The 24235-nt window shown below is 41.2% G+C and overlaps 1 protein-coding gene across 3 annotated transcripts in view; it reads left to right on the top strand.

Moving 5' to 3' along the window:
* Positions 1-23942, top strand: part of LOC135219968 (polyisoprenoid diphosphate/phosphate phosphohydrolase PLPP6-like) — a 92172-nt gene extending 68230 nt beyond the window's left edge. For all 3 annotated transcript variants that reach the window (XM_064257216.1, XM_064257215.1, XM_064257217.1), the window contains exons 4-5: positions 6393-6562; positions 23375-23942. In XM_064257216.1, coding sequence (XP_064113286.1) covers positions 6393-6562; positions 23375-23605 — 401 coding nt within the window. In that variant the 3' untranslated portion in view covers positions 23606-23942. The remainder of the gene's footprint in view (positions 1-6392; positions 6563-23374) is intronic.
* The last annotated feature ends 293 nt before the right edge of the window (positions 23943-24235 follow it).

Below are 24235 nucleotides of genomic sequence, written 5' to 3'. Positions count from 1 at the left end.
CGAACTGGTACAAAGATCCACACTCCCCGGGATTTTACAATCGCCTTTTTCTAGTACCAAAGGCATCGTGGGGGTGGAGGCCAGTTCTGGACGTAAGCGCTCTGAATCGCTTCGTACAGAAAAAGAAGTTTCGTATGGAAACGTCCGCCTCTGTCATGTCGGCGCTTCGCCCAGGAGATTGGATGGTCTCTCTGGACCTGCAAGACGCCTATTTCCACGTTCCCATTCACCATCAGTCAAAGAAATATCTTCGCTTTGTGATAGGAGACAAGATCTTTCAATTCAGGGCTCTGTGCTTCGGTCTGTCTACAGCCCCACAAGTATTCACCAACCTGATGGCGAATGTAGCAAGATGGCTTCACCCTAGAGGGATAAACATCTCCCTCTACTTGGACGACTGGCTGATCAGGGCCAAGTCGAAGAGTCAGTGCTTGGAGGACTTGGAAGTAACAAGAAACATGATAGATTCGCTAGGGTTGCTCGTCAACCTCGAGAAGTCACAACTGATCCCCAGCCAGAACTTGGTCTATCTGGGGATTCAGATGGATTCTCGGGTTTTCGGGTATATCCTTCGCGAGAAAGAATCGCTCGAGGTTTGTCAAGAATCTCGAGCTTCTTAGAGAGAAAGGACAGCTCAGCGAGGGATTACCTGAGCCTTTTAGGGACCCTGTCCTCATTGGAAAAGTTCTTCTCGCTAGGGAGACTTCACCTTCGCCCTCTTCAGTTTTTCCTCAAAGAGGTGTGGAGCTGGAAGACGGGTCAACTCTCGGACATCTTCCAACTTCCACAAGAAGTAAAAGATATCTGAGGTGGTGGATCCCTCAGCTTCAAAAGAACGAAGGCTTATCGCTTGCTCTGCAGAACCCAGACCAAGTGTTGTTTACCGACGCTTCGGAGTCGGGATGGGGAGCGACGCTGGGAGCAAGGGAGGTGTCAGGCACCTGGACAAAGGAAACAGGTGTCCTGGCACATCAATTGCAAGGAACTTGTGGCCATACACCTAGCCTTAAAGTCCTTCGAAAAGATAGTCAGAGACGGGGTAATACAGATCAACTCAGACAACACCACGGCTCTGGCTTACATAAGAAAGCAAGGAGGCACGCACTCGTTCTCCCTCTATCAGTTGACAAAACACCTGTTAACCTGGACGGAAGAAAGAGGCATAACTCTCCTCACAAGGTTTGTTCAAGGGATCAAAAATGTGAGAGCGGACAGACTGAGCAGGAGAAACCAGGTCCTTCCCACAGAATGGACTCTTCACGAAGAAGTGTGTCGAAGTCTTTGGTCCCTGTGGGGGAGACCTCACATAGACCTGTTTGCGACGTTCCTCTCCAAAAGAATAGAGACCTTTTGCTCTCTAGTAGAGGATCCGAGAGCCTTCGCAATAGACGCGTTTCTCATGGATTGGTCGGGTGTGGACGCTTACGCCTTTCCCACCCCCGTTCAAAATCCTGGGGGAAGTGCTCAGGAAGTTTGTAGCTTCGAAGAGCACGAAGTTGATACTCATAGCCCCATTTTGGCCAGCCCAGGAATGGTTCACGGAGGTACTGGAGTGGATAGTGGACTTCCCCAGATCGCTTCCAAACAGACACGCATCTACTCAGACAACCCCACTTCGAGAGGTTTCATCACAACCTCCCAGGTCTCGCTCTGACTGCCTTTCGACTATCGAAAGACTTGTCAGAGCGAGAGGCTTTTCCTCGCGAGGCTGCGGGCTCTATCGCTAGAGCCCGCAGAGCTTCGACGAGAAGAGTATACCAGTCGAAGTGGGAAGTCTTTAGGAGGTGGTGTAAGGTTCAGAAGCTGTCTCCTCCAGTACCTCTATAGTGAATATTGCCGATTTCCTCCTCTTTCTGAGAAAGGAGTCACACCTATCTGTCTCGACAATAAAAGGATACCGAAGCATGCTGTCTTCGGTTTTCAGGAATCGAGGCCTAGACATTGCTAACGACAAAGATCTACACGATCTAATTAGATCTTTTGAGACGTCGAAAGCAGCTACTCCTAGAACACCTAGTTGGAATCTAGACGTGGTCCTGAAATTCCTTTCATCGGACAAATTCGAACCTTTACATCTGGCGTCCTTCCGCGACGTCACTAGGAAATGCTTGTTCCTGGTGGCTCTCGCTACAGCCAAGAGGACGAGCGAATTACACGCTCTGGATTCCACGGTGGGGTTCAAAGGAGATGCTGCCATCTGTTCTTTCCAGACAATGTTTCTGGCAAAGAACGAAAACCCATCAAAACCTTGGCCCAGAAGTTTTGAGGTAAAAGGCCTATCTAACCTGGTAGGCAGAGAGATAGAGAGATCTCTCTGTCCAGTGAGAGCTCTTAAATTCTATTTAGAGAGGAAGAGACAGATGGGAGCTTGTCAACAAGGTCTTTGGTGTGACAGTGAAGAACCCCAAACGACTCATGTCCAAGAACGCCTTGGCTTTCTTTGTGAGAAGCGTTATTACGGACGCTCACAAGAACTGCTCTGAGGCATCCTTCGGTCTTCTAAAGGTTCTAAGACGCATGAAGTAAGAGCAGTAGCAACGTCTTTGGCGTTCCAAAAGAATATGTCTCTGAAGAATATCATCGAGACTACATATTGGAGGTGCAATTCAGTGTTTGCATCTCATTATCTGAAGGACGTGAGAGTGACCTATGAGAAGTGCTTCTCGCTAGGTCCTTTTGTATCAGCAGATACAGTACTGGGTCTTGGAGCAAAGACTGATCCTTAATTTTGTGTTTTTTATCGTACATAAACCCTCTTGTCAGATATGTGCTTGGTTTTCTAGTAGCAAGCTCACTACTGTCGCACGGGAGCAGAGTGTCATTGCTGGTAGGCGATCAAGGGTATGTATGACTAGTAGGGGAGTACAAAATTTTTTTTTTTTTTTGTATATTTTGTAATGAAAGTGTAATTATGTTTCGAGTTTTTTGGTTGTTTGTGAGGAGTTCGGGGATGACTCCTTACAATCTTAGAACTAACATGGATGTTAGGATCAGGTGATCGGGATCGGTTTTGTGCTCCTTGAACAAGGTGTATTGTCATGTAAGTGGAATAGCACCCAATGACAAAGGCCTTTAGGCTCTGCCGAGTAAGTGGATAAGACCCCATTGGCAGACCCATAAGAACTCTTAGCCATAGATCATTATCTCGCTGAGGCTCTTGAGGCTAAGCAGACTACAAGGCAGTAGCCGCGAAGTCTTCAGCCTAATAAGGTAGGAACCAAGGTTTATAAATACCTACAACATATGTTGTTTACCTGTCTATTTCAGTAGTTAGCTGTCTCTTACCCACCACCAATGGGTGCTAATCAGCTAAGTATATATCTGGCAGGGAAGTTGAATGTATAAAAATGATATTGTCATGTTACAATAAAGTTTTATACATACTTACCTGACAGATATATCGATTAATAGCCCACCCAGCCTCCCGCAGGAGACAGGTGGAAGAGAAGAATTCTGATTAGAAAACGGGGATGGTTCCTAGTCCTGCCACCCAGGGCAGGGCGGTAGATCACCTGACCTACCTGTAGCGTGTGCCGCGAAATTTGAAATTCTGTCGGAGACGACGGAGTCTATAGCTAAGTATATATCTGTCAGGTAAGTATGTATAAAACTTTATTGTAACATGACAATATCATTTTTTATAATAAAATAAAGTTTCAATTATACTTACCCAGTGTTACATGACCAGAGCCCTCCCTCCTCCCCTCTGATAGACATAAGGGATGAACAAACTGAGCTTGCTGCTCACAGTCGTTCCTATTCTCCTGTTAGTGGGCAGGACTGGTCGCCTACATGATAGTGTGAAATGTTATCTGCAAAATTTTGAATTCAAGCTGCCTTGTAAGTGTAACTTATAGCTATATAATTACTGGGAAAGTATAATTAAAACTGTTTTGTTATAAAAAATGTCATATTCTTTCAAGGGAATGCAGTATGTTCGTTGATCTAGGTTTCTCTGCCAAGAACGAAGATCCCTCTAATCCCTGGCCATGATCATTTGTTTTTTAAGAGTTTAGTAGGATATACTGAGCCGAGTCGACCAGGAGAAAGTAATATGCCCAGTAAGAGCATGGAAGGTATATTTTGAGAGAACTAAGAAGATTAGAGTTCCCTCACAAAATCTTTGGTGTTCAGTGAAGGATCCTACATGACCACTTGCCAACAAAGCATTAACCTTCTTTTTAAGAACCGTAATTTCGGAAGCACATCAGAAAATTCAAGAGGTTGATCTCTCGTTGTGCAAAGTGAAAGTGCATGAAATAAGAGCTATTGCCATTTCATTGGCTCTCAAGCAAAATTGCTCCTTTTCCACAATCATGCAATCCACAATTTGGAGATGCAAGTCTGCGTTCACTATGTTATTACCTTTGCAATATTGAAACAACATATGAAAAATGCAGTATACTAGTCCCATTCTTCGCAGCTGGCATGGTTTTGGGTAACAGGATAGGAAACTCCTAGTTTTTTGCTATCACCTTGCCTTGACTGAGGATTGATGAGTTTTGTTAGAAGCCTGGGAGCACTATGTGTTAGGAGTGCCCTCCAGTCATTCATTTTTAATGGTTGGGTTGGAAGATTTTAATTTGGTGACCAAAACTGTACTGCATATGCAAGATGTGGTCTAACTATTGATTTGTAGAGCTTCAGCACCATTTCCTTGTTTCTGTATTTGAACTGCCTCTATATGTATCCCACTAGTGTCTTTGTCTTCTTTTCGGCTTTTATGCACTGTTTTGTGGATTTTAAGTCCTCGGTAAAATGACTCTAAGGTCCTCTTATTGTTCTACATTATTTATGTCATTCCCAAACAGCATGTAGTTATCATGAGAGTTATGTTGCCGGATCTCACAAGATTCCTTGCTTTTCATGTGCGATTTAACCGGATCCAGCTAGGCGCTAGAAAATTATCCTATTGTTAAGACCTGAGGTTTTAAGCTTTGAAAAATACAAATTGTCTTAGAAAATTTATCATTTTGTAACACTTTACACTTATCCAAGTTAAATGGCATTTGCCATCTTTTTGACCACTCCCCTATTTTCTTTAGATAATTTCTTAAACTTTCTGCTGTCTCAGGGTCTGCTGCATTTACACCTATCCTGCTAGTTAATCCTACATTAATGTTATTAATATAAATAAAAAACAAGAGTGGGCGAAGGATAGAAACCTGAGGAACTCCTCTTGTCACATCTGCCCATTCTTATTCTTCACCATTTATTATGAGACTTTGTTTTCTATTAGTTAGCCAATCTTCAATCCATTCTGCTGTTTCTGCTACAATTCTTAAAGCTCTAACTTTTGTCACTAGTTTCTTGTGTTGAACTTTGTCAAAGGCCTTTTAGAAATCTAAGTAGAGTATATCTATAGCTCTACTACTGTCGTAAATACCAAGCTTGTTATGGAAAACTCCATGATCTGTTTTGTCTGAAGCCGCATTGACTGGTTAGCAGCAGGTTGTTTCTATCAATGTGATCCACAGTTTGATCTGCAATTATGGACGCAAAAATCTTACAAGGGACTGATATTAGACAGATTGGTCTATGATTTTCTAGCTCTTCTCTTGGACCATTTTTGTAAGCTGGAGACACATTACCTAGTTTCCATCCTTTCGGTGCTGGGAACCTAATACTACAACAAGTGATAAAATTTGATTCTAAGTAGGAAACATTGGCCTTCTTACATAGCAATAGCTTTTACTTTCCATTAGATTTAAGTAACCCTAGTGCCTAGGCTTTTGCCCTAAATATCATACATCCACCCAAGAATTATTCAAATTAAAGCTGGCTGTACCATATTTGTGAAGAAATTTCAAACCCCTTTCATAAGTAGAATAAGGTGTTCAGTCAGGCAAAGTGAACTGATGTAAGTTAGTTCACTCAGCTTATTAAAGCTGAGTGAACTAAATAAAATATTTGCCCTTTATACAGAAATACAAACTTCAAACATGGTTTTTCATAATTTCTTATATTAGTGGGAGTGCCATCTTCCCAGTGTGGTTACAGCAGTACATGATAATTATTGTGATTGGCATGTCAGTTACAGTATATGAATTGGTAAGTGACGAGTTTAGGAATGAGATGACAGACTTGACCTAGAACTGGTAGGTTTCCCCAAGTCTTTAGTGCCTCGCTGATTTTCAAGTAGGAATTCAGCAATGTTCCTCTCTCCCTGTGGGAGTCTGGGTTGGTATTTATAGAATATGTATAAATTATTCTAAATTTTATTGTGACTTATAAGTGTTACTATGTTAAAAATTAGATTGTAGGAAAGTATAATTTACAATAGTACTTGATAAATCTGAAGGTGAATTGTGCATTCTATTGACAGGTGTCTTATGTGTTGGGAAACTTATTTAGGAATGAAAACTAATATTTGATTGTAATGGTTATTTCAGCTCTCATCCTGGATATCATCATAGTAGCTGTTTTAAAGGCTATTACAAGGAGGCGTCGTCCCTCTGATAACAAAGATGATATGTTTGCAACAGTAAGCGTAGACAAGTTTTCTTTCCCTTCTGGCCATGCAACAAGAGCTGTCATGCTTAGTTTTGTGCTTCCATTTCAGGTAAGACTAAATAAATACTCATAGGTGAAATGTATGAACTTTAGAAATTACATATGAATGCTTTCTTAAGAGGTCTAATAACAGTACTGAAAACTTTAAGGCAAGCTTGAAATGTAAATCCTGCTCATGTATAATTCTTGATAGCAAAGTTGCTGTTCATCCTCAAAGAAGTTACTCTTTCTCATGGTCCCTAGAGGGGCTCCATAAGATACAATAATCAATTTCAAAGAATTCTCTTTTAGTTGGTCATGACCAGTATAGTCGGTCTCACAACCCCACAAATAGTTAAAATCAGCGAATAGTCAACACCCCCTAAAAATACTTATAACTACCTATCTTGAAAGTTCAAATACCAAATATATACTTGAAGTATCATGCTAAATCAAATGTACAGTGGTACCTCGACATACGAAAGGCTCAACTTACGAAAAACTCGACATACGAAAGCAAATACAAAGATATTTTTGGCTCTACATATGAAAATAGTTCAAGTTACAAAAGGTTGTTGCTGTAAAGTCCCGAGATTCGCCCGGACCACCGAGAACAATTTTAAAACTCGAGTGCCGCCAACTGAGTAAACTCGCCACCATCCTCCCGCTCTCCCATTGGTTCCTGATGCTAGTCACCCCATAAGATCCTGCTCTCCTATTGGTCAGCATCTACCCCTTGTGCTCCATGTATTCTATTGGTAAAAGGATGCCATAAATTGAAAAACTTATTCAGGCAATACATTTAATAAAAAAAAAACATTAGAATAGAAATGAATGGTTATTATACTGTTTGGTAGTTTCAGTAGTTGAAGAGAGATAATGAAAATTTATGGCTTACTGTGTGCTAGGAAAAAGTGGTTGCTTGGCGATCGTTCGGTACTCGTAAGTGCTGGATGTAAACAGAAGTTTGGAAGCTTTTTTTTTTTTTTTTTTTGATTGTTTATTATAGTTAATGGTTACTTAATAATTATTTGAAATGAGTACATACAATACATTTAATAAAAAAAATTGTGAATTAGATATAATAAAATATAAAATATATGACTGCTATCATCGAAGCCAACAAATATGTATTTTCTAGAATTCTTCTTCTGTTTTAATATTATATATATTTCATTATACAGCTGTCAGTAACTTGATATCTCCATTAGGTAAAGATAGAATAAAGAATAGAAATGAATGGTTATTATACTGTTTGGTAGTTTCATTAGTTGAAGAGAGATACTAATGAAAATTTATGACTTACTGTGTGCTAGTTAAAGTGATTGCTTGGCGATCGTTTGGTACTCGTAAGAGCTAAATGTAAACAAAGATTGGAAGGTTTTTTTGTTTTTGTTTGTGTATTATAGTTAATGATTAATTAATAATTATTTGAAATGAGTACATACTTATTATTTATACATTTTATTGGCATATTCTAACCTTTTAGCTTCTTAGTTTTAGATGTCAGAATCATAGACTAGGCTACAGTAGCAACTGCTAACATAGGCTAGGCTTATTGCTAAGGGACATATGCTAAAGTACTAATATATGCAGTAAAATGGGGTTTGAACATTACATGCAGTTGAATATTACTCAAGTATGTACAGTATTTTGCCTTTTTGGAGTCACATTTCTTCCGTCGGATCGGCATCGTAACCCAAGAACATGTGTTGTAGGCTTGGAAATATAATTTACTGGGGTGTTTTTGTAGGGCTTGGAACGGATTAGGCATTTTACATGTAAAATGCGGTTCAAGATACAAAAAACTCATGATACGAAGGCCGCCTCGGAATGGATTAATTTCGTATCTTGAGGTACCACTGTACCATAAATTATCATCTTATTACTGTATTAATCTTTGAAATTATTATTATTATTATCATTTCAAAGATATCTTAAACATTTGAGCCTTAAAATTACATAGTAGTATATTTACTACTGAGTCTGTGAATTGCGAGCCTGCAAATTTGGGCTGTCGACTGTACAGTGCACAACACTGACAGAGTACTATAGGACTCAAGACAGGAGGCCTCTTTCTCTTGTCTACAGCAGCTGCCTAGGTGAAATTCCTATTCTTAACCTGCAGATGTGACAACAGTTACTGTGTCAATCATGTACTGTGTGCCAGACCTACTTCCATTAGTACTCTTCGGTCTCTACAGATATTCACACGCAACTAGAATTCGTGCATGTCTAAGTGCTCCTAGTTTTTTTTGGTTGTCGTGGAGGAACCAAACTCTGTAGAAAGTCAAGTCCATAGAATTGAGTCCCAGTGGAAAGTTTTATTTAAAAAAAAATTTTCAGCTGGCAATTTATTTTGGTGAATTCAGTAGTTTATGTCTCCTGCAGGGATTGTTTAAAGTACCATCTTGTTTTTAGACAAACAATGTCCTTTCATAAGTCACATGACATTCAGAAATTAAGCATACGTACATTGTTAGCTTTCATCGGAAATGTTTTTTTCGAAGAAGTCTCTTGAGTCTACAGGAAGGTCATCAGAAACAGTAGGTGGTATAGTAAGTCATGACCCCCTATGGGCGCTACAGAGGAAGATGAGGGGTCTTCTTGATATAATGGGTATGCTAAGATATCGCTGGGAAAGGTGCAACAATACTGGGACCAAACCCAGAGTACGTAATTAGGCAAGTCACTTTAGAACTACATCTTAATAATTATATGTTCGTGTTTAGTTTCATGTTCTTTGTCGCCAAACCCTATGGATATCTGGAATAAAGAATGTGGTTTATAACTTGTGGTTTAACCTTAGACCAAAAATTTAATCTAGATTGTAATAAGAGCTTAGCCATTTCATCACCTGTCAATTTCTTTTGTAAGCTCCTTTGAGGACAAACAGTGGCTACGCTATCAAAAAACAGGTTTTGAGGTAGAAAAACCAATTTTTTTTAGTAATTACATAGCTAGTTTCCACTCGAACAGCAGCTTAGATTCAAAATTTCACAGGTTGCGCTTCAATATAGTTTGTGTAGGTGACAGCCCATCCTACTAATGGAATATTGGAATGACCTAGCAGACAATCCTCATACATATCCTACCATCCATGGTGGCAACACCTGGTCTGGCGGTAGCTTTATTAAGTATTTTCTGGTTATTTTACTGGGATTCTGATGAAGGCTTCTTTAAATCAACCATCGGAATGCATGTTTTGAAGTCTTTCAGGATGAGTTTTTCTTATTTTGTTTTTTACGTTGATTCAGTCATCAACAAGCCACCGGTAAATGACACCATTCAAATTTAGGGTTTGTTTACTGGCTAGGCTACTGGCTGCGCCAATAAGTAATAGTTTTGCCTTAAAAGTAACTCTCGGACATTACTTTATAGAAGTAAATTGTTGTAAGTTATGCCTTTTTATTAGGCTATAACTTTGGCAATTTATGAATTGTTTTCAAGCTATAAACTTCTAACAAGCCACTGATGATAGTTTGTTTTAAAAGTAATTCTCTAGTGTTATGACACTCCATTATAAAAGTAATTTGTCTATGTTAGCTCTTTTTTCATGAGGCCATAACCTTTGCAATTTATGAATTGTTTTATGGCCTTAAGCCACTAGCAAGCTGTCAAGTAAGTTTTGCTTGAAATAATTCTCAATTGTTATGGGATTCCATCATAAAATTATTAGTGTATGTTATGCCTTTTCATTAGGCATTAACTTTTGCAATTCATGAATTGATTTCCGACCATAGGTTACTGGCGAGACACTGATTATGGTTTTACCTTGAAGTAATTTTCGGATGTTACGACATTCAACTATTATCATTTCTTTAGGCCATAACTTGTCAATTTATGATTTGTTTATAAGCCTTAGGCTTCGCTCAAGGCACTGGAAATAATTTGTGGGTATTTTGTCATTTCACTAGGCCTGTAAATTTTGCAATTATGACTTGTTTAACTGACATATGCTTCCTGTAAGCCTCTGGTAAACAATTTTTTTTACATAACTTTCATACCTTCCTTTGCAGAACTGAAAAGTATTAAGGCAGAAAGTAGTAAGGAGAGAAATGGGTGTTTTATTGACTGCTACGAGTAGGTGTTCTCATTAGTCGATTATCAGCTCAAGCTACAAAGCTGCTAGCTTGCTGGCTCTGATCTCCGGCATCAGCATCGCCTGCACCCTTTCTCATGTGCTCTGCACCAGGGGTGACCACCTTGTTACCAATTCTCTCCTGCCACCTGCTCCTGCACCTGGTTCCCTTGCTTCCTTTCCATACCTTTGCCAATCTTGTGTCTAGGTTAACATGTTAAGTGCAGTGGGGGTGGTGCCTACTCATCCTGCAATACTCTAGACAAAGGTCCCTGTCAAACTGCTGGGAGAGGGCATACTGGAAGTCCAAGGGAGGTTGGAGGCGGGCTTACACATGGGTAGTTGCCTCCTCAGTCAAGTCTGTTGCCAGTCCCAGGTATCAACAGACAGCCATTCTAAAGGCATCTTACTAAATGTGCAATGAAGGAAGGGACTATATATATCTGGCCCTATTTTATCTCCTAAACCCAGTCCCTGTCAGACTCCCCTAAACCTGGGAGGAGGCATATGGTCAGTCCATTGGAGTTCTTATGGTTTATGCTCCCAGATAGTTTCCTCTCAGTTGAGCCTGCTCTCCACAGTTCTCGACAGACAACCATTGGAAATGAGTCCTTAAGGATGTGCATTCTTTATCCTTTAGTGATACAAATCCCAGTATGAACAGGGATCCCAGTGTGGACAGATATGGATCCTAGTGTAGAGAAGTATCATTGATGGCTCTTTTTAGGTGTACCTCAGCTGTTGAAGAGGCAGATCTTCCAGTTGTTGAGCTCCAGTTTTTGGCGCCAAAGTGCTTTTCCTGTCTGAACTCCTAGTAGTGTCAGAGGACTCTGAGTGAACAGTGTCCTGAGCACCTTGTGTCTGAGCCGAGTGTCTACCTGTGTCTGTGTGTCAACCGGTCCATGTAGCACTAGCAGTGAGGCATCTGTGTCTGAGTTTTTGAGCTTTTGAAGGAAGTTACCTCTTTTGTTTCTTCTCTAGTCACCCAAGAAGTCTTTTCAAGATTGGAACTTGGCTTTTGTTTAAAGGAGCAAGACAATTGTCTTTTCTCTTTCCTCCCTCTAGTGTCTAGACATTTCTAGGCCTTCTTGTCTGTTTGTATATTGTTCCTAAACAATATACAAACCCTCAGTCCTTTACATAAGGAATTACTTTGGTGAAGCAGGAAAACAGCTGCCAAACTCTTAAACAAGGTGGTTAGGCAGTGACTGCTGTCCAGTAAGCAGGAATACTCGCCTGCCTGGATGTGAGCATTCCCGTTTACTTTTGGCTGTCTTTTCTCTTATCTTTTTATATTTTTGGTATATGTACTGAGTTTGACATTAGTATGCAAACCCACAAATTGTGATAGCCTTGCAGGCCACCTTCCCCCAGCGTGTGTCTCGGGGCCGGCAGTCAAGGCCATAACATTCGCCCCCTATCACATCCTCACATCCTTTACTCGTAAGGGTGCGACAGTATATCTTATAATTATTTTTAGGTGTTACCCTTGCCACATGCACTGTTGGAGGGTTTCCCAAGAGGAAACTTTGAAGGGGGTCAGCTGAATGTCGGTGGAACTTTTTTCGCTTCTGACAGCAGTCTTGGTAGCCATCCCTTCATTCTTGTTTCTCTCCTGGTAATCTTTCTATATGGGGTTCTCTCCTTCAGGAGTATTCCCTCCTTCGCCGTCTTCACTTGCTTGTCAGGTGAGGAGAGAGTGGTGGTTGGCGGTCGGGTGAACTCTTTACAAGGGCTCTCTTCTGCTTCGTAGGGCAGTTGCCCTTGGAGCGAGAGGAGTTCTTCTCTACTAATCATAAGTGCTTTCTTCTTCAGGTTGACAGTGAGCATTGTGGGCGCAGCAGTAGATGGCTGGATTGTCATTCTTGGTTTTCTTTTCATTTAGAATTTTCAACTTTAGCTCTCCTGTATGCTGAGGCACTGCCTTGTACCTGTATTTTATCTACTACTACTGTGACTCCTGTTTCCCTGGCGACCAGTCATGGGGCAGCTCCTGCTGTGCCTCGTGCCCCAGCTGCCCTGATTGCTCCTGTTGCTGTTACTGATGTTCCTGTAATTATTGTTGCTCGGGCTGCTCTTGTATATTCTCCTGCTGCAGCTCCCCTGTAATTTTGCAAAATAAAATAAAAGATTATTATAAAGAAAATGTATAACTTGCTAAAATTGGCATATTTTTACAAGTGCCTTTTCCAAGGCAATGGAAAGTACAGAATTTTTTTTAGAATTTTTTTTCCTTATATACCTTGTGCATTTGCATATCTTCCTCTTTCCATTGATGTTTTTTTTAATTGGCCAACCATAAAGTTTGTCTGGTCTAGGGGTGCTCTTTATGTATATTTTAGCCCAGGCTGTAAGGGTTAAGAGCTGTAGTAATGTATATACTACAGTACTCTCGATTATTTGGATTAATAGAGCCAAGGGTCTATTGGATAAGATCAAAATCTGGTTAGGGGCAAGTGAAAAATCTAGGTGTTTTTGGTGCAACTCTGTACCCTTTCTCACGTAACATTGTCAACACTACTGCATAACCATAAACACTAAATATGCTTCTGACCAACAACCATCACACTTTAGACTGAAAATTTTATGCCAAAGGCAATTAACTACCTTTTCCCACTCATAATTGTAACAAAATACTATTCGCAGTGTATAAATACACTTTGAAACGAATATGCAACCCCTTCATCTCTCTCTTAAATGAGACATATTATTGGGTAGGTAGCCAACCTGTCAACCTGTTTAGAAATTAATTTCTCAATATAATGTGGTTTAGATCCCACAATAAGCTGTAGTTCTCGTTGCTAGTTGACCAATTGGTTCCCAGCCACGTAAAAATATCTAATCCTTTGGGCCAGTCCTAGGAGAGTTGTTAATCAGTGTAGTGGTCTGGTAAAACTAAGATATACTTAACTTATGTTAAAATAAAATCCCTTGAAATTTTAAACAGATTTGTTTGTGTTTGTTATATGTACTTGATGTTGTTTGTGTCAGTCCTTTGGTGAGTAAGAGATGGTTATGAATTGTTACACAAGCCATAAGTTTAGTGATCTTGTTTGAAAGTGTAGCCTAGTACAATTTACCAAAAATTCAATTCATTGTACACAAGCATAGTAATACTGAACAATCTACTAAAAATTAAATTAATTCAGTAAGAATGTTTTTTATTTTTACTTTCATTAATTTAACAAGAAGTTGGGATTACTCAGGAAAAGAGGTTAGTTTAATGTTATCTTGGCTCTCAAAAATACAACTTGCACGATACATGAGATGTATGATGAAATCATGTTTAGGGGACAAAATTTTAAGGATCACGTGATATGCAAGAACAAATGATACGTGACTATATATGACTTATTTCATTTGTTTTACTCATGTTGCCCTATCATGGTAACTGTGTTTGTGTAAAACTTTTGGCAGTTTTCAGTGACAACTGTCCAAGCCAAATTCATTTTAAGAACTCTACTAATAAGTAGTTGATAATTTTCTGTTATTTTGGAATTTATAATTTTAATGTATGGACACTTACCTGGCAGGTATATATATAGCTATATTCTCTGTTCCACTGGCAGAAATTTTCAAAACTCGCGGCAATCGCTAGTAACCTATTAGTAGTTCAGGCAACCACCACCCCGTTACCGTGGCGCTAGCGCTAGGAAAAAACCGTTCCCAATTGGGCCAGATTTTCTCTGCCAGCCGAACCGCAACATTGTTGGTGGTTCCCTGCTAGAATTTTCATTCTCGTTGCTGACTGATCTTGGATTTTGGTATTGTACTCGGGAAACGTTAGCTTGGCATCGTTTGGATTGGTTCTTAAGATGTCTGACTCTGGAAGTATGTTTAGAGTGTGTGTAAAAGAGGGTTGTAAGGTAAGACTGCCGAAAGCTCGGTCGACCCTCATACCGTTTGTAAGAAATGTAGGGAGAATGTGTGTACTTGGGAGAATAGATGCATTGAATGTGAGAAATTATCAGAGAAGGAATGGAAGGTCTTTATGAAATACGTTGAGAGACTGGAGAAAGATCGTGTAAGGAGATCTGTTTCTCGTAGTGAGAAGTCAAATTCTTCGAGTAAAAGGAGTGATTGTATTCCTCTCCCAGCTCCTTCTAATATAGAATTGGTAGTTCCTTCTCCCCAGGTATCTCCTGCGCCCGCTGCTGTATCGGAGGAGACGAACGATACAAATATTGTGAAGTGTTCGCTGCCCTTGCGTCCATGGGCGACCAGATACAGCGACTTACAGACAAAGTTAGTGCTTTCGATGTCAGTGAAAGTGTAGTGGAGGGGGCGTCTGATCGTCTCTCTCGTGCTCCTAGACCTAGACCTCTGTCAAGCTCCCAGACCCAAGGGAGAAGGCATGTCGACAGTCGAAGGGAGGCGAGAGAGGTTTTGACACGGTCAGGCGTCCCTTCGAACAGTCCTGTTGCAAGTTCCCAGGCTGTTGCAGTTCGCCGCAGAAAAGGCGTAACTGGAAGTGTGCGTCCTTGGAAGGTTCGACTTCCGAGCGAGGAACGTCGGTATGCAGTGGGTGTCTCGCCCACTCAAGAGGACGTTCAGGACGTCAACTGCTCTCGAGAGACAGGTGCAAGATAGTGAGGCTTGGAGTAGTCCTGAGTGTTGTCATCCTCGGAAGACGGGGAAGCAGTACCGATCAAGAGGAAAAGGATTTTTCGTACTAGAGAGGACGCAAATCGCACTGGCGATATACGTCAGTCTCGGCATGGTATTGCCTTGGGAGAATCGCCTCCATCTTCTTATGTATCCTCCCCTTGTATTTCTCCGTCGGGTAGAGTACAAGATCGCTCTCCGTTAGGTCGCAGTCCAGCTCGTAATCCTCATCCTTCGTCGTCTACCATTCAGGAGGATGGTACGAAGCATTTCTTACGGGAAATGCAGTCCAAGTTGGCAGTGTTGGTGAAGTCTTGGGATGCTCCTGAACAAGCATCTTCGAGGCGTAAGGACGATGTTTCCTTCCCATTAAGTCTTCGAAAAGGGAAGACAAGGACGCGTTCGCCGAGGACGCAGGGCGCACTGGCGCTAGGAGGAAAATAGTGTCGGAAGAAGCAGGACGCAAACGTCAGGACGCGGGACCAATGGTAGACGCAGGACGCAGGCGGCAGGAAGCAGGCGTGTCTACGATGGACGCAGGACGCAGGCGGCAGGACATCGAGAGGCGGCAGGACGCAGACGCATCGGTAGCCGCAGGACGCAGGCGGCAGAACATCGAGGCGGCAGGACGCCGATGCCTCGCTAGCCGCAGGACGCAGGCGGCAGGACGCTAGTCCGTCAACGAAGCGTCAATACGATGACGACTTGCAAGATATTTCTTCAGCAGAAGAAGAGTTGGAAGTAATTGAAGAAAAGAATAGAACCTTCTTCAGATTATAAGGTTCTGACTTCACGTCTTATTGCTGTTTTGAGGGGGAATTTAAACCGACAGCTCCGTTATCCCCTTATCACAGTTTTCCAAGACTAGGACTCCAAAGAAGTCCTCCTTCCTGAAAATGAAGATGTCAGTTTCGGCAAAGAAGGCCCTTCAACGGGTGAATGACTGGATGAAGGACAAGAAAGAAGCGGGAAAATACTTGTTTGTTTTTCCTCCAGCTAAGTTAGCTTTCTAATCAGAGTATGGTTACGCTACTGGAAAGAAATCTAGGCCTGGGAGTACCTGCCTCCTCCCAGGGGGACTTCTCTAGTATAGTGGACAGCTCACGCGGACAGACAGGCGTACAGTCGGCCCCAAAGGTTCTGGTGGACGTCCTCGGAATTTGACCATCTATTTAAAGGGATTTTTAGGACTTTCGAAGTCTTTAATTTCTTGGATTGGTCTTTGGGAGCGCTAGCGAATTCCATAGGAGAAGAGGATTCGCAGGACTTAGAAACAGCTAAGAGCATTATGTCCTGCATGGATAAGGCTCTTAGAGACGGAACGAATGAGCTGGCTTCGTTATTTACAGCAGGAGTGCTTAAGAAGAGATCGCTCTTGTGTTCGTTCGCCTCAAAAGAGTTTCTAACTCTCAGAAATCGGAGTTACTGTCTCTCCCCTTTCGAAACAGCTGTTTCCTTCAGAGTGATTAGGGATATAGCTCTATCCCTTTCGCAGAGCCAAAGCCACTCAAGATCTTCTTTCGTCTCGGTTAAGAAGTTTCTTACCAACCAAGTTGGTGAAGAAGACGCCAAAGGAGACTAGAACGTCGCAACAGCCCTTTCGAGGGAAGAACATTCGCTCGACCGCCTTTAGGGGTCAAGAGAGTACCCGCGGAAAAGAGGAGCCAAGACACCCTCTAAGAATGGGAACTCGGGCCTCCAGACGACAGTGGGAGCCAGACTTCAAGGTTTTTGGGAAGTTTGGCAAACAAATGAAGGCAGATCCTGGGCTGTCAACGTAGCTCGGGAAGGATACAAGATTCCTTTCGTGAAAAGACCTCCTCTCGCAACATCTCGAGAGCCCTCGGGGCAAATTACAACGATTTAGAGAAGAAAGCGGCTCTGTGGGAGCAGGTAGCTTCCATGCTAGAGAAAGGAGCAATAGAACCTGTTCTGGATCACGAATCTCCGGGATTTTACAACCGTCTGTTCCTGGTTGCAAAGTCCTCGGGAGGTTGGAGGCCAGTGCTGGACGTAAGTCAACTGAATCTTTTCGTAGAGAAAAGACCAAGTTCACTATGGAGACGAACGATTCAGTACTGGCAGCGGTACGTCCAGGGGACTGGATGGCGACTCTGGACTTACAAGACGCATACTTTCATATTCCGATTCATCCAGGAAGCAGGAAGTATCTAAGGTTTGTGATTCAGGACAGGGTCTTTCAGTTCAAGGCCCTATTGCTTCGGCCTTTGCACAGCCCCTCAAGTATTCACGAGGATGATGTCCAAGTGGCGAGATGGCTACTTTTAAGAGGGATCAGAGTGTCTTTGCATCTGGACGACTGGTTGATAAGATCCCAGTCGAGAAGTCAATGTCTGGAGGACGTAAGTCAAACATTGGACTTAGCAAAAGACCTAGGTCTGGTAGTGAATATGGGAAAGTCCCATTTGGAGCCCCAACAACAGATAGTTTATTTGGGGATTCAGATATCGGCAGTGACTTTTCGGGCTTTTCCGTCCCCGAAAGGCAAGCCCAATGCAGTCAGAAGGTGCAGGATTTTCTAAAGAAAGACCGATGCTCTGCAAGAGAGTGGGATGAGTCTACTGGGCACACTCTCTTCACTAGAGAGGTTCATTTCTTTAGGAAGACTGCACATGAGACCTCTTCAGTTTTTCCTGAAGGATTCATGGCCAAGAAAATCGCAACCGGATTCCTTCCAGTTTCTAATTCCGACCGAAGTAAAGGAGGATTAAAGTTGGTGGCTAACTCCAGGCAGGTTAGCAAGAGGGATGTCGCTTCAGCAGAAGAACCCAGACCTCGTCTTGTTTTCCGACGCGTCGGGACGCGGTTGGGGAGCGACATTAGGCCCTCAAGAGTGTCGGGACTTTGGAACAAGGACGAAACAAAGTGGCACATAAACAGGAAGGAACTGGTTGGCAATTTTCTTGGCTTTGAAGCACTTCAGAGAGTTGATTCGAAACAAGACAGTGCAGGTCAACTCGGACAACACCACGGCTCTGGCATATATTCGGAAGCAAGGGGGAACTCATTCTTTTCCCCTTTACAATCTGGCAAAAGAAATTCTGCTTTGGGCAGAAGAGGAAAAGGTCGTGATACTCACCAGGTTTATACAAGGAGAGAAGAACGTGGGTGCGGACCTGTTGAGCAGGATGGAGAGCAACTTCTCTCGACGGAGTGGACGTTGCACATGGAGGTTTGCCAGAGCCTGTGGAAGTTGTGGGGCCGTCCGTAGTGGATCTGTTTGCGACAGCCAGAACAAAGAGGTTACCAACATATTGCTCTCCGATTCCAGACCAGGAAGCAGTGGCGGTAGATGCATTCTTGATGGATTGGTCAACTTAGATCTGTACGCTTTTCCTCCGTTCAAGGTGCTGGGGAAAGTGATGAAGAAGTTCAGGGAGAGCAAAGGAACGAGGATGACCTTAGTCAGCCCCGTTTTGGCCGGCCCAAAGTTGGTTCACAGAGGTACTGGAATGGACAGTAGATACGCCAAGGACTCTTCCTCTAAGAGTAGATTTACTCAAAAAACAACCCCACTTCGACAGTTTTCACAGAATACCCTCGCTCTGGGTCTGACTGCGTTCAGACTATCGAACGTCTGGTCAGAGCGAGGGGATATTCTAGAGAGGTGGCCAGTGCAGTGGCTAGAGCCAGAAGAACCTCCACAATCACGGTGTATCAGTCGAAGTGGGACAATTTCCGGAAGTGGTGTAAAAACAGGAAAGTGTCTTCATCCAGTACCTCTGTGACCCAAAAATCGCAGATTTCCTTCTTTACTTGAGGAAGGATTTACACTTGTCAGTTTCGACAATTAAAGGTTATAAGAGTATGCTAACCTCAGGTTTAGACCCACAGGGATCTAGACATCTCGAATAAACTTAGATCTGAGAGATCTGATTAGGTCGTTTGGGACGAAGAAACAATCAGAAGGCAGGCCACCTGCGTGGAACCTGGATGTGGTCTTGAAGTATTTAACTTCTAGCAAATTCGAACCGTTAGAGGAATCCTCTCTGAGAGATCTTGCTGAGCTAAGAAGACTATCTTTTTAGTAGCATTGGCAACTGCTAAAAGAGTTAGTGAGCTTCAGGCCATATCGAAGAAGGTGGGATGGAGACACGGCAATGCAGTTTTGTGTTCATTCCAAGAAGGTTTCTTGGCCAAGAATGAGGATCCAGCTAATCATTGGCCAAGATCCTTTGAAGTTTTGGGTCTAGCTGAATTGGTCGGTAACGAGCAAGAAAGAGTTCTCTGCCCAGTGAGAGCGTTGAGATGTTATATAGAAAGAACAAGAGTTATCAGAGGGAGGTCTGATGCTCTGTGGTGTTCAGTTAAAGACCCCACTAGACCCATGACGAAGAACGCTCTAGCCTTCTTCATGAGAGAGTTAATTAAAGAGGCTCATATGTTGTGTGAAGAGCAGAGCTTTGGTATTTTGAAAGTGAAGGCTCATGAAGTCAGGGCAGTGGCGACTTCATTAGCTTTTAAAAGAATTTAGCCCTCAAGGAAATTATTGAATCAACATATTGGAGAACTAATTCAATATTTTGCGTCTCATTATCTTAGGGACGTTTCAGACAACCTTCGATAATTGTCAGACGCTAGGTCCATACGTGTCCTCGGGTACAGTATTGGGCAAAGGAGTTACTACCCCATCAACCTTTCTTGTAAGCTAGTTGTTGTTTTTATTAGGTGATGGTGTTTGTGTTTCTTGGTCGTCTGAGAAAAGGGTGCGGTACTTTTCTCAGTTGTGTTAGTATTATCTGGTGAGGTGGTGTGTGTAGTTCAGGTAAATGATCTGTTACTAGCTTGAATGCCGTGGCATAAGAGGGCTGTAAGGATCTGTCAACACATTGGTCACGTCCAGTTGTCAGTTCCAGTCTTAGCTTCTTCAACATACAGGACACTTCCTTGTTGAGAGCTACTAAGGTTTAAGCAGGCTTAGAGGCAGGACCTATGAAGTCAGCTACCTTAGCAGGTAAGGAACCTGGAGTTTTAATAATATTTTAATAATATTTTTATACTCTAAGAATGTTGCTGTCCTTGACCCACCTCCAAATGTGTCAATCAGCTATATATATACCTGCCAGGTAAGTGTCATACATTAAAATGAAGTTTTTTATGATAAAACAAAGTTTAATGTATACTTACCTGGCAGGTATATATATTTAATTCCCACCCGCCTCCCCTCAGGGGACAGGGTTCAGAGAAAATCTGGCCCAATTGGGAACGTTCCTAGCGCTAGCGCCACGGTAACGGGTGGTGGTTGCCTGAACTACTAATAGGTTACTAGCGATTGCCGCGAGTTTTGAAAATTTCTGCCAGGTGGAACAGAGAATATAGCTATATATATACCTGCCAGGTAAGTATACATTAAACTTGTTTTATCATAAAAACTTCATTTTTAACTTCACCTCATAATATCATTGAAGCTTTACTTTTATACCTGTGGGTGTGTTTACATCTACATGTGGCATTTCATCAATAGTGACATCTCCATCTTTATAGTGTGTGCATTTGTGTGTGTTTACCATTACATGTGGCATTTCATCAATAGGTGGAAACTCCACTTTTAAGGGTGTGGATTTGTGGTGTTTTTGGTGCAATCATATGTGTTGCCTCTTCACCTATCCAATATTGCATTCTCACTCCCTCGGTGTACTTTCAGAGACCTCACAAATGCAACAGTAACAGAAAGTTGGCATAGGGCTAATAGCATGCTAAAATTAGGAACAGCAAGTACTATGTGTGTTTTCTTATGGTTAAAAAATCAAGCTGCATTGTATAATTATCACATTATTTTGTGTAAATGAATGATGACTTCCTCTTCTTAGAACGTAGTTCACATCAAGCCCGAATATGCTGATTTTAAAGACCATATCTACTTTGCTGATGCAGTCCACTTCACTGGGCTAATCAGCCTCCTTGTTTACAAGCCCCAAAGGGATACCAGCAGGGGTAGTGCTGTGACCTATTGATAGACTTGTTTGCAAACGTCCCATCCTTCAGAAGACTCAAGTCATACATTTCATTTAAACCCTGGAGACCTCCAGTGATAAGATTTGAAATTCTTGAGGGGAGTCTTTTATAAGATTACCAAAGGCTTCCACTCTGCCAGCAAACTCTTATCTTCAAATGGTACCAGTACAAATGTGCTGGATGCTTTAACTGATTTAATTAAAAGTACGGGCAGTCCCCGGGTTACGACGGGGTTTCCGTTCTTGAGATGTGTTGTAAGCCGAAAATCGTCGTAAGCTGGAACATTGTAAAAAAATCCTAAGAAAACCTTACTTTTAATGCATTGGGTGCATTAACCCCTTCAGCACTGGGACGTACACATGTATGTCTTTTACGGTACAGTAATAAAAGACCGCGACGTACGCGTGTATGTCTTTCATCCCTCCTCGAAAAGCAAAGCGTTTTCTTCAGCTTGGATGGTTTCCAGACACAGTATTGTGTACGAGAGAGGTGCTGAAGCTCCACCCACAATTCATTCTAACCAATGAGCGTCCGATGGACGTCGTGACGTCATTTTCATATGGGATATTAGGAGGGGTACTGGCCAACATATGCCAGTGCGCCTCAGGCTATTATCTGAGAAGGATGATTACGATTTTGTCCGTAAACCTTGTAGATTTGAATTCTAAACCTTTTTCCCTTTTGATTGCAGTTATTTTATATGTTTTTTTTTCAGTATCATGTCAGATGATAGTGTTTCAGAGTCAGGGTCTGAGTACCTACCAAATCTATCAGATGATGATTATTGTGATAATTTCTTAGAGGTTGACAGTGACAACGAGTGTTTGGAAGACATTGAACCTCTTGTCAATGAAGGTTGGCGGTTCATAACTGATCCATCTTGTGACTTGCGCCCAGACCCAACCCCCCCTGATTCACGGAGGGTGGCAATGGGATTCCTGCTTACACACCAGATTTCACCTGCTTACGAGATGCATTTTTTCCTTTTTTGTGGTGATGTAATTGACAAATTGTGTGAATGGATGAATGCTCGGGCAGAGTAGTACTTTCATTCAACAGGAAAGTGTAAGGTGAAAGGACTTCTATGGAGGCCCGTTACTTGTGATGAGATGAATGTTTTTTATAGCTTGCTGATGATAATGAGGGTGAATAAACTGCCCCATATGTATATACATATTGGTCACGAGATGCTGTTGCTTTTATTATCATTATTATTACTATTATTACTGTTTTATTATTATTATTACCAGTGCCATAAACATTCATTGATGTATACGCTGTTTCTGTATGAAACCTAGGAATAACTGTTTCAGTAAGAAAACTAGTACTGCTATTACCACTACTACTATTTTACTAATACTTTACTACTTTTTCTGCTACTTTATTTCTACTACTTTACTACTATTTCTACTACTTTATAACAGTTCCTACTTCTGCAATTACTTTTTCCACTAAATATTCCTATTTTTTCCGATATTCTTACTATATTTTTTGTAATTTTTTGACAATGGGGTAAAAAATATTCATTGATGTCCGTACACACAATGTTTTCACATAAGAATATAAAGGAAAAATATGAATAACATAAAATTTACTGGGAGCAAGTAATGATTGATACTCGCGGTCGACAGGGGGTCTCATGCGGTATGCAAGCATTTGCAACAATGCAGCAGGCCAGTGGCGAAGGGGTTAAAAACTATGTAAACTGCATTCTTATTGCATTTTTCATAAAAAAAACTTCAAATATTGATTATTTTGCATTTTTGGAGTAAAATTTCTTCTGCCAGATCAGCGGTGCAGGCGTCGTAACCCTGGAACATGTGTCGTTAACCTGGAAATAATGTTTGATAAATATAATTGAAAAGCGTTGTAACCTCGGAACGTCGTAAGCCGGGGGCTGCCTGTACGTCCCTTCTCTGCTAACTCCTCCCCTGTTATATATTTCTTTATTGACCCAAATGAAAAATAAATCTTTTTCTTCCATCAGTGGCCATTACTAACTACATTTCTCTTTTTGGACATGCTTCACTTTGAAGGCTAGATGTTATAGCATCCAAGTAATCCCTTTGAACAATTTATGTAATTTCCACCTGTTTTATGTAATTGTCACCAATGTTTTCCAATTTCATGTTTATTTTTCTTTGTTAATGTGCAGTATGTAACTTTCAGCAGCAGTTTTAATGTAAAATTCACATTACTGACCATCCAATTGAATTTCAGTATTCACTTTGGATAATCATCACTTTGGCTCTGATTGGTTGGTCTATCGCTGTGTGTATTTCTCGTGTACTTCTTCGACGCCATCACATTCTTGACGTTTTAGGAGGAATGTGCATCGGAATCTTAGAAGCTGGTTTGATGTCGCTTTTATGGCTGTCTCCAGAAAATGCCCAGGGGATAGTTAACTTCTTTCTAGATGAAACTCAGGTTGGAGCAAGTTATGATGTATGAAATTTTTATATATGGGTATACAAATAAGTTGCTCAGGATACAAATATTTAGTATAATACAGAATACGTATTAATATTTGTATACATTTTACTCATTAGGCACTGGTTTTGTGGATTGTTTTCTAGTTTTAGTTATGAGAACTATTGAGTTTATATATGTAATTTTCAAGCCATGATTGTTTTCATAAGTTATTTTGTAATTATATTTTAAGTATGATTTGAGTAAAAGTTACTTTTGTACACTCAGTCAAAAATGTTTTGCAACATGTTCCAGAAGTTTTGGTTCACTTAACAATAATATATTCTTTTGATATATACAATAAAACACTTTTATTATTTGATTTTGGTTATTAATCATACTGTTAATAATATAAAAAAGAATGGTGAGTGAAACATTCATAAAAAAATAAAACATTTGAAACATTTTTGTGCTAGATCATTGAACAAGAGTCAAAGGATAAACTATATTTTGAATGAAAATAAAAGCATCTTAACTAATAAAATAATATTGAATAATCATCAACAAAATTATATAAATATATATAGTAAATAATTCTACCATAATCGTCAAAAACACAAACGAAAAAAATCTCACAATGTATGTTATTGTGTGATGCTACACTCAAGCTTG

This window comes from Macrobrachium nipponense, chromosome 1, assembly GCF_015104395.2.
Source record: "Macrobrachium nipponense isolate FS-2020 chromosome 1, ASM1510439v2, whole genome shotgun sequence".
NCBI classification, from domain to species: Eukaryota; Metazoa; Arthropoda; class Malacostraca; order Decapoda; family Palaemonidae; genus Macrobrachium; species Macrobrachium nipponense.
This window is presented reverse-complemented; position numbering and strand designations above follow the sequence as displayed.